Here is an 11656-nt window from a genome sequence, read left to right as displayed (position 1 = left end):
GTATCATGATCGAGTTTAGAGTATAAAAAAGTGAATAAACTCTTGAAACTCTTTTTGAAATAATTAAGTTTGAGATGGTTCCCAAGCCGGACTCAACTGTTCTTAATTGTAAAAGTCATTTTCTCGATCGAACAGATTTAAGTTGGCCACTTAAACATGATTTTTAAATAGCAGAATGGTCTAGATGAATCTGGACAATGATGGAAACAAATGACTAAGACCATCTCCAACCCACTGCACTATATTCTGCACTACAATAGTGTAACACTAAATTCATCTCCAACCTATCTACACTACATTCTACACTAAAAAAGAATATTCTCAGAATATTCTTATAATATTAATTTTAATTCAATAATAACTATTTATAATTCCATTACACAATTATACATAATAGATATAATTATATTATTTCATTATTTATTACAAAATCGATTAATTATTTTATATAAATAAAATAATTATTTAATGATACAAATATTTTATTTCAATATAATCATTGAAAACGATATAAATATTTATTTCAAGAATAAAATACAATACAAGCATAACATTATATATAAGATAAAAAACATTGAAAATGATACAAATATTTATTTTAAGAAATAAATACGATACAAGCACAATATTAAATATTAGAATTACTATATTCTTCCCATAAGTGCTCAATTAACGCATTTCGTAGTTCATAGTGAGCATCTCTGTTTTTTATTTTCTTATACCGAGAGAGAAATTCTTCGAATATTGTATTTTCGTCATTGACCACCATTTCCACATCGGCAAGCGGTGCTTCCCTTGCATCTTCAATTGGTGCACTGAGGTCACGTTCATCTTCAATAATCATGTTGTGCATGATAATGCATGCTGTCATTATATCATGCAAATTGTTTTTACGCCACGAACGTGCTGGATTTGCCACGATTGCAAATCGAGATTGAAGAACACCAAATGCTCGCTCCACATCTTTCCTACACGACTCTTGTTTCATAGCAAAATATCTTTTTTTCGGTCCAAGTGGGTTACTGATAGTTTGCACAATAGTTGACCACTTTGGGTAGATACCATCTGCTAGGTAATAGCCAGTATTATATTCTTTGCCATAAATAGTATAATTGGCAGGAGGAGCAATGCCTTGAGCCAAATTTGAAAATATATTGGATGCCTCTAAAACATTGATGTCATTATTTGATCCAGGCATACCAAAATATGCGTGCCATATCCAAAGATCATAATCTGCCACTGCTTCTAAAATAATAGTTGAAGACCCACTTCGACCTGAATATTGCCTAGCCTAAGCAGTAGGACAGTTCTTCCACTTCCAATGCATACAATCCAGACTTCCCAACATTCCTGGAAAGCCTCGTTGTTTACCAATATGCAAGAGTCTAGCAACATCGTTGGCTGTTGGAGCTCGTAAGTACTGGGCTCCAAAAACTTCCACCACTGCTCGACAAATCTTTCCATCCATAGAATTAGATTTCATTAGATAAGGAATCTCATCCAATGGCATTTGCTTTTGGTGATCTCATCCTTGTACCAGCCGTAGGATTAGATTTTGGTAATCTCATCCGACGGATGGCACACAGATGAGATTTCAATGGCTGATATCCATCGAAATCTAATCAAACGACTATCATTTCTTTTGCATATTTTCTAAAGATAATCCGAAATACTCTAAATAGTAACATTTATATTCAAAACATATCAATACAACTATAAGCATATTAGCGAAAGATAGATGGAAGAAAGTTCAAGAAAGAACTACACCGTTGATGAAGATAAGTTTTTGTGTCATATTTATCTTGATGTTTCACAGGATCCCATTATAGGTATAAGTCAATCGAGAACTCAATTCTGGTCTCGGGTTGCTGAGAACTACAACAAAGAAAGAAGAAGTGATTTACATCCACGACCTCAAAGATCAGTTGAGAAGCGCATGGGAAACATCCTCACTTCTGTTGCCCGTATGAGAGGATGCATTCGACAAATTGAAAACCTCAAGCCTAGTGGTGCATCTGAACAAGATATCGTAAGTTATTTTTTTAAAAAAAGTTATGAGTCATTCACATTCAAATTTCTTAACTAATTTTTAATGGTTTTTATGTAGATGAACCGCGCAAAAGTACTGTATGTACAAGACAGTAAAGATAACAAACCATTTTCATTTGATCATGTGTGAGATATTGTGAAAGATTGTGAAAAACTTTCAGGAGATAAAATTTCGATAACCAAAAAATATAAACTATGTGCTACTAATCTGGATACTTCACAATCTGATACTCCAGCTGAAGAATCGCCACAATCAGGTTCACCTAGCTTATCTGCATTTGCAATACATTTAAATGACGACAATATTGATGACAGTTTTCAAAGATCAATTGGAGTGAAAAAAGCCAAATTGAAGAAGAAAAGAGATGAAGATATTTCTCAAATTCAGCGTACAATGGAAGAACAACATCGCGAACTTTTGGATGTTTTGAAACAAGGAACCGTTGAAAGACAACAAAATTATGACATTCAAAGGATGAGACTTCAACAAGAGGAAAGAAAAATGGAGGATAGAATTTTATACAAAGATTTGAGCAAAATAATTGATCCAAATTTGCGTGAATACACTAGAACTCAACAAGAAAAGATTTTGCAAAAGAGACTTCAAGCTGAAAATCGAGACAACTTTGGATCTTATTTTGGCGATATTGGAGGATCAAGATCTGGTTTACCAGATTACTAAATATCATTTAATAAATTTTATTGTTTGTATCGTAATTTTGTTGTTTGTTTGTTGTTGTTTTTAAAATTATTTCGTATTATGTTGTAAAATGTATCATTTTAATGTACTAGTAATATAATTTGGTTGTTTATTAAATTAATTTAATATCTATTTAATTTTTTTTAAAAAGTTTTAAAAAAATTTAAATTAATATTTAATTCTCAAGAAAAAATTATTTTAAAAATTTAAAAAATAAAAATATTAATTATATAATTAATATATAATAAAATATTAAATATTTATAATTATTAAAAAACAAATAAAAAAATTTAAAAAAAAAAAAAGAGATGTGGCGCAGCACTTTGTAGAGTGGTATACAGGGGAACTCCAGTCCAGCACCATTTTTGGTGCTGGATTGGAGTGAAAAACCTTGCTCCACAATGGAGCAACTCCATTGTGGAGCAAGGATTGGAGTTGCTCTAAGCTATTAATGAAGTCATGTGGTAATAAAAGCAAAACGGGAGATTTTCATGGAAGTTCAAAAATTAAATCTTTTTACGTCTTCTCTTCTTCTACTAAAAAAGAATTCACTAGAAGACTTTGATTTTATAATGATTTGTACAAACTCACTTCAGTTTAGGACATATTCATTGTCTAAATTGAAACTCCTAGTTTCGCTTAAACAACAATACAACAACTGTAAATATAAATGAATCATCAGATTCAATCAATTCAACAACTTTCGGCAGTGATTAAAAAACTACTTAAAAAGTTGTGAGAAGCCCTGGTTGATCTTTGATGATCTGTGATAAAATTGGAATATTTCAAATAAGTGTGCTCGAAGATCTTGATAAAATTGAAAGCTTGAAGAATTGTAAGTTGTTCGACCCCTTCAAATAAATGAAAAACTCACAATTTTTGCTTGCTCTTGATTCTAACATTAAAATTCTTGTAACATTCACTTTATCTGATATAAAGGCAATTCTAACATTCAAATTCTTGTAGCATTCACTTTATCTGATATAAAGGCAACTTTGTCTCAAACCTTTCTTGATTCTTTGTACGCTGCATTAAATGATATGCTGGAACTTTGCCAAAACTATTAATTGACAACTCTGAAAAAGTTTATACCAATGAGATAATATTTCATCAATTCATAGTCTTATTGAAAGACATTTTGTTCTTTTGATTGCCTTGTTTCTCGTACTTGATTGGTTGATCTTCTGATATAACTGAACTAGTAGGTAGGATAACTTTGCACTTTGTGAAGTCCGGCTAAAAGAACAAATGCACTGAGACTTGCAGAGTCTGGTTGGGCTAGATAATGTCCGGTTGTAGTATTTGAGTAGTCTGATTCGGTTGAATCTAGTATGTGATCCGGTCTTTAGAAGTCCGGTTGTAAATGATGTTATTAGAATTTTTGAGCTCTGGTGTCAACACTAATAAATACATTTAAAATGAAGTTGGATTCTTAATGATTATGTATTGTTTGTTATCATCAAAATTAAAAAATTACAATCTAACAGAAAATATTACTTTTTATATCCAAATTATTATTTTTTCAATGAAAATTTATCATTTTTGTTAGATGTTATGAAAAATATTGTGTAATATCTGTTGATTTGAGTGAAAATTATTGTTTTTATGTCAAAAGTATATTGTATAATATATTTTGATCTGAGTATAAATTATTACTTTTTATGTTAAAAATATTATTTTTCGATGTAGTTATATATCATATCAACCATCTCTTGTAATATATCAGTACATGATATATAGATTAAATTATATTAATAAATGTAAAAAATTTATTATAGAATAAAATGTTACATGCCATAGCCATAAATTAAATAAATTATGAGAGAAAATAAAATTTTCTCTTAAAATTTTTATAAAAAATTTGAATTATTATTTGATATTTAATTTGTTACGAATTTTTATTTTGATATTTAATTTGTTACTGATTATTATTAGAAATCAATGTGGATGTGGATTGGGATCCCGATTTAAAAGTTTATCGACCACATGTTTTTATTTCATAATAACTAAAAAGAAAAAAAAATTGCTATGGTCCACACGATGAGTCATTCGAATTAACAAAATTTGTGGGGGATTATTTATATTTTTGAAAGGAGATTCTTTAGTTTTTTGGTGAGGACTTTGAAATTTGAACCAACAGGTCAATTATGTTTGAAATTTTGGGAACTCGTTTTTTTTTCAGCAATGAATTTTTTTTTTCAAAAATTGGTTGTTGGAATTATTTGTCTTTTCTACAATAAAATATAAACAGTATATTATTAAAATTTTGGAGGATTTTGAATTTTCGATGGGCAAGGAGCATAAGTTAGCGAACAGAATTGAGTCAAATATTAGTAAAAATTAATGTTCAAATTCAGATCGAATTAAGTATATTCAGTTCGATTTCGATTCGAAGGCCAATTTTTTTTTTAAATATTTTGTCTAGAGTTTGACTCGAAATCTTCAAATATATTCGGGAACTATTCGAATCATTGCTCATTTAGTAATGTTCGAGAATAAAGATTAAAAAGTGTTAGAATATCTCTATTACCTTTAAATTTTGTGATTGAAAAAATAAACATAAAATTATTTCAGCAACCAGCCGTTCTATCTTATGTAAAACAGGTTCTTCAGACCGTTGGATAAATTCGGGTATTTTAATCCATTTAGAAGTTCAAGTCATTATGTTAAGAAGTCAAACATTGTATTTATTGAACTCCAGCTGCAAGAGATCATATGAAAAAAATGATCAGTTCGAAAATCCAATGTAGTGCAAATATTCAAATTTCTTCTTCCAACAGCGTTACAAACAGACAATTTTTTATCGGAGAATATTTCAAGTTAAGTCATTCAGATGAATGATGTGTTGGATCTCGGTTTTCTCATGCCCAAACGCAGCGGAAGTTTTAAAATTTTTATTTTATTTTGACAATCAAAATATATTTATGTTTGGGCACTCGTATGGTTATAAGATTAAACATTCATAGGACGTTAGAATTTTATACATTTGGTGAATTAAATCACTTGGCTCCAACTAATCCGGTATAGGCGGATATTGAAACGTCTGCTTATTCGTTTTCTTAAAAAGTACTAAAAAAAAATTTTTTTCCTCACATTTTCGGCCTATACATATACATATACATAAAATACTTTTGCACCACTTTTAAAATAAAACATCCAACTAGTACTTGAAAATCCAAAGGAAATAGTCAAACCTTAAATCGTAAATCGTTTTACCAACCCTAAAAATCAATAAATGTTGAAAAGTGTAGCCCATACTAAACCTCTCAAAATCTCTCAAAAAGCATAACACAAAATGTCGTAAAAATCTTTAACTTAAAATCATAAACTTAAATGCGGAAATAGAAGCGCTGGTCCTCGGGTTATGTGCACCGCCAGTACAGCAATCACTCATCAAGACCTCCAATATCATAGTTATTAGTATTACCTGCATCATACACACCTAGTGAGTCTAAAGACTCAACACGTCTTATCTTTGATAACAAGTAATACGTAATACAGTTAACATATAACAGTGAAAAATACTTGTACTTAAAATATCATTTTCTTAATAATGCATAAACTTTAAACTTAAACATTTTCGAAAACATAAACATATCACTTAAACATATTCATATTCATGTCCATATTCGTGTCCATATTCATATTCATATTCATGTTCATGTTCGTGTTTGTTGAATTCAGATCGTGATTGTGAATCGTATTCTTGATCGTATTGGCCTTGGCCAACGTATTAACATATTCGTATTTGTATTCGTATTCGTATCCGTATCCAAGGACACACGATCGTCGGTCTCCCACTGGGACCATAACCCTCACGATAATTCCAACATGTAGTAGTCACAATCCCTTCACGTCCTTCAACATGTTATCACCACTCAAATAAAACATGCATATAGAGTCCTAGCATGGCTTGAGCCAACCCAGGCCCCTTGGACCGAGCCCACAAGCCTGCACAAAACACAGAACTTGCGTGCCCCTCCTTAGCTTCTCTCGGGTAGGAGTCCTTGCTGTCAAGGACTCCTCCCAGCCCCTTAGCTCGAGTCTTAGCATGGCTAGAACTCTTCCCTTGACTCCCTCGTGACCTTGGCTAACCCCTGGAACCAACCGAACCAAGCCCAGGCCCTGTACTCCTAAAACCGTGAACCAACAAGACACAACAGGCCAAGTATGGTTCCAGCTTTCGTGTTTCATGATTTCCCATGTTTTTGTGTGTTTCTAGGACTCTATATTCATGTAAAACAATGTCTAATCATGTCCTGATCATGACAGCCCCTTAATCAATACAAATACATGTTTTTGGTAAACAAAACCCAAGTTTTAAAACCCATGTGCATGCAACTTCGAAAATAATCATCATGGTTCTTAATTTTTCATTCAAAATATGCAATAAATCATAATATGGTGTGATGATGAGTAAAAAGAGAATATGGTGTGCCTTTGCGTATTTAACACACGAAAAACCGTTGACGATTTGCGAAGAACGGACAAGAACCTTGGCTTGAATTTCCCTTGAGCTTTTACCGAAAATTTCCTCTAATTTTTTGTGCGTGTGTGTTCATGTCTTGAAGGATTTTTGGTGTGTGCAAGAGGCCACAATTGACGTGTGATTTGTGGTGTAGGGTTAGGTGTTTAACATATTATATAGCTAATTATATACTAACAAGGCTTTAGGCCTATTAAGCCAACAATTTAGGCCCATTAGTCATAATTAGGATTTAATTAAATATTAAAATAGTTTTGGTTAAAATAAGTTTGTGAATTTAATAGTCGGGTTGCCAAAAAGTTCGCATTTTTATTGAAAACCAACACCGATAAAATTTACGTTCGGGCATATAAAATCACCTCAAAACTCCTTATTTTCAAAAATAATAAAAATCATCAATCATATTTTAAATAATTAAAAATAATTATTTAATAACAACATTTTCTATTTTTCAGCCCTCGGTCTCCGTTCCTCGATCGCAACTCGAATAACCTTTAAAAATACATTTTAATGAAACCATGTAGAAGAATATATTTTAAACACATCAATATGCATAAACTAATTAATCCATGCAATTAAAATATTTAATTAAAATACAAGATAATTTAAGAATTGCATGCATGTGGTTCGCGTGGACCTTTAAATTTTCGGGGCGTTATAGATATAGCTCTTGATGAATCCCTACGAACTTTCTTCAAGAACTCCTTCTATCAAGTCCACGACCAAAAGATTTGTTACTCTTCCAAATAACACTAGAATATTTGAAAGAAGTTTTACGTTGAGATCAAAAATTGAGAGAGGACTCAAAAATTTTTTTCATGAAAAGTGGCCAAAACAAATTTGGAGGAATTGGAAAGATTGTTCTCGTGAATCACACTTGGAATATTAGTGGAGGCTAGGTAAATTTTTTTTTCTTCTTATTTCCTTAAAAACTGACCTAAATTCCATAAGTAACATTAATTGACTAGTCCAACTAGTTTAATTAATTAATCAAAGTCCATTAATAACTTTAATTATTTAATATGTTGGACTTGTACTCCTACAAGCCCATTAAACATACTCTCACTATATTTAATAAACTCAACTTTTGAGTTTAACAAATTAAATCCATTATAAATTCAACATTTGAATTTAATATTTAAATTATATAAATTAAATTTTCAAATTTTATAAATTCAACTCCTTGAATTTATTATCTCAATATTTAATTATCATAAATTCAACTCCTTGAATTTACTATACCATAATATAAATTCAACTTCTTGAATATTTTCTCTCAACGGGAATAAACGATCCAGTGCTTGTGTGACCCTCAATGGTTCAGGGATACAGCTAGCCGTGGGTTCACAACTTCTTATGATTCAGGACATAATCTTTTATTCGGGCTTATCCTTATTTTCCTCATTCTATGTATCAACAATTGATCATGAGAATGTCAGAAATCATATTTTTGATTAAACTCATCGAACCATGGTAAGAGCGTCTAGTAGCATCGCCCCATGATTCCCTAGGTATCACTGATAGTGCCTGAAAAAACCAGTCGATTATGATTAGCGTACAGTACGATCCCTTCATCTCATATATCCAGATCGAATTTGCAACCATTGGTTCATCGAGGGTTGCATAATAATTCGATAGCTATGTGATAAATATAAATAGTGGCATCGCATGTACCATTGGAGACCTCCTTCTCCAACGTACATCTCATACTCTGGCCAGAGATTTCACGCACTATTATTTCATCATATCACATCGGATATCCACACCCGTAGGTGAGCGTTGAATCCCCAACTACAATGCACTGGCTCCTATATGTGTCGCAACTGTACCCAACCTCGCCACCTGATGACTCTCTTGGAGCCGGTAAACGAGTCAAAGCACAACCCTAGCATATAGAGCCTCAGTGTTGTCACGGGTCGTAAGGACTAATGGTGTACAATCATAACCACGCACTTATCCTCTCGATGAATGATAACCACTTGGAAAGTCCGAGGGAGGGTTGTTCGGTATAATCATCATATGACTACCCATCTGCATGTTTGGACATCTCTTTGCCCTTACCAAGAAACGCAGTACACAACATCACATATGCTAGTCTCGAGCTCAGGTGACTTTTATCAATGTTTTAGGCAGCTGAATCGACTAGGAACGAATTTAGATCATACAGTGTTTACAAATGAGTTTTAACATCGAATTACGATTCATTTGTATTAAAGTATAATCAAGATCTTTATCTATGTTTGATAACATGAGTATACAGATAAAGAAATAACAAACCATGAAATAATGAATTATATTAAAATAAAGATTGTTTATTACAACTGAGTCAATAAAATCCCTAGCCAACAGTTGGCTTGCAGGGCATCTATTCTAACAATCTTCCACTTGCCCTAGAGCCAAGTACCCAAAAACTTTAATCCCATTGCTTCGCGATTCTTTTCAAACAATGATCCTGGCAAGGGATTTGTAAATTGATCAACAACATTATCTATAGAGGAGACTCTATCGACTGATATATCTCCTCTTCCCACAATCTCCCGTAGATGTGGAACTTCCTCAGTACATGTTTGGATCGCTAATGAGACATTGGTTCCTTTGCTTGCGCAATGGCACCAGTGTTGTCGCAGTACAACAGGACTGGATCAACTCCATTAGAAATAACGCCCAACTCTTGGGAAAAATTCCTCATCCAAAATGCCTTTTTTGCTGCAGCAGATGCTGTAATGTATTCAGCTTCAGTAGTGGAATCTGCAACGATGTCTTGCTTGGAACTTTTCCAAGAGACAACCGCACCATTTAGCATGAATACAAAACCAGAGGTCGATTTCGAATCATCTACGTCACATTGGAAGCTAAAATCAGTGTAGCCTTCAAATTTCAATTCTCCACCCCCATAAACCATGAACAAGTTATTAGTCCTTCTCAAGTACTTAAGAATATCTTTCAAGTTTTTTCAATGAATTGGACCAGGGTTCGCCTGATATCTGCTTGTAACACTCAGAGCGTAAGCAATATAAGGACGTGTCGATAACATACCATAAATGATATTACCAATGGCTGACGCATATGGAATACGTGTATTCATCTCTATCTCTTCATCAGTTTTGAACACATAGCTTTGGATAGAGTAACACCATGACACATTGGTAAGTATCCTCTCTTGGACTCTTCTATAGAGAATCGCTTCAGAATGGTATCGATATAAATGGCTTGGGTGAGCCCCAGCATCCTCTTTGATCTATCTCTATAGATTTGTATTCATAATACATATGATGCTTCACCCATGTATTTCATGGAGAATTTACTTGCTAACCATACTTTAGTTGATTGTACTAATCCTACATCATTCCCAATGAGCAGGATATCATAAACATAAAGTACTAGGAATGTCATTGCACTCACACTAACTTTCTTGTGCACACATGGTTCCCCAGGATTCTTAGCAAAACCAAGCTTTTTGATAGTGCTATCAAATCCGAGGTTCCAACTCCTTGACGCCTGCTTGAGACCATATATTGATCTCTAAAGTTTGCATACCTTATGCTCACTTCCTACTGATGTGTATTCCTCAGGTTGAGACATATAAATTTCTTCTTTGATGTCTCCATTGAGGAATGCAGTCTTTACATCCATTTGTCATATCTCATATTCATACCATGCTGCTATGGCTATTAGTATTCTAATGGACTTAAACATAGCAACTGGTGAAAAAGTTTCCTCATAGTCAATTCCTTGTCTTTGAGTATAACCTTTTGCAATCAGTCCTGCTTTGAAGGTCACTACCTCCCCATCTGCCCCAAGCTTTCTTTTGTATATCCATTTGCATCATATGGGAATGATTCCCTCAGGTCGATCCAATAATGTCCAGACTTGGTTTGAATACATAGAGTCCATTTCTGACTGCATGGCTTCAAGCCATTTGGTTGAATCAGTATCAGATATTGCTTCCTTAAAGTTCATTGGATCACATCCAACACAAGACTCATCCTGGTCTTGTTCATGAAGAAGCGTATATCTTGCAGGTAGTTAAATAACCCTATCAGACCTTCTAGGAGCTTGTACTTCAACTACTGGTTGTTGGGAAATGGGTTCAACTTCTATAGTTGAGGAAGTATCTTGAATTTCTTCAAGTTCTATCATCTTGCCTTTTCTATCTAATATAAATTATTTTTCCAAAAAGGTGGCATTTCTTGAAACAAACACTTTTGTATCATTGGGATAATAAAAATATCCAACAGAATTCTTTGGATATCCTACAAAGTAGCACAAAGTGGATCTGCAATACAATTTGTCTCCCTCTGTCTGTTGCACATAAGCAGGATATCCCCATATTCTCATGTAAGAATATTTCGGAGTTTTTCCCATCCATATCTCACATGGTGTTTTATCCACTGCTTTAGTACGGACATTATTGAACAACA

General features: G+C 33.0%; 1 protein-coding gene across 1 annotated transcript; it reads right to left on the bottom strand.

Annotated features, from left to right (window-relative positions):
- Positions 1-628: 628 nt before the first annotated feature.
- Positions 629-1510, bottom strand: LOC142538645 (uncharacterized). The gene is made up of 2 exons (XM_075643957.1): positions 1372-1510; positions 629-1275 (listed from the first exon to the last, which is right to left on the bottom strand). Exons 1-2 carry the CDS (start codon positions 1508-1510, stop codon positions 629-631), a joined length of 786 nt encoding a protein of 261 aa, XP_075500072.1.
- Positions 1511-11656: the final 10146 nt, after the last annotated feature.

Source organism: Primulina tabacum, chromosome 3 (genome assembly GCF_025594145.1).
Source record: "Primulina tabacum isolate GXHZ01 chromosome 3, ASM2559414v2, whole genome shotgun sequence".
Lineage (NCBI taxonomy): Eukaryota > Viridiplantae > Streptophyta > Magnoliopsida > Lamiales > Gesneriaceae > Primulina > Primulina tabacum.
This window is presented reverse-complemented; position numbering and strand designations above follow the sequence as displayed.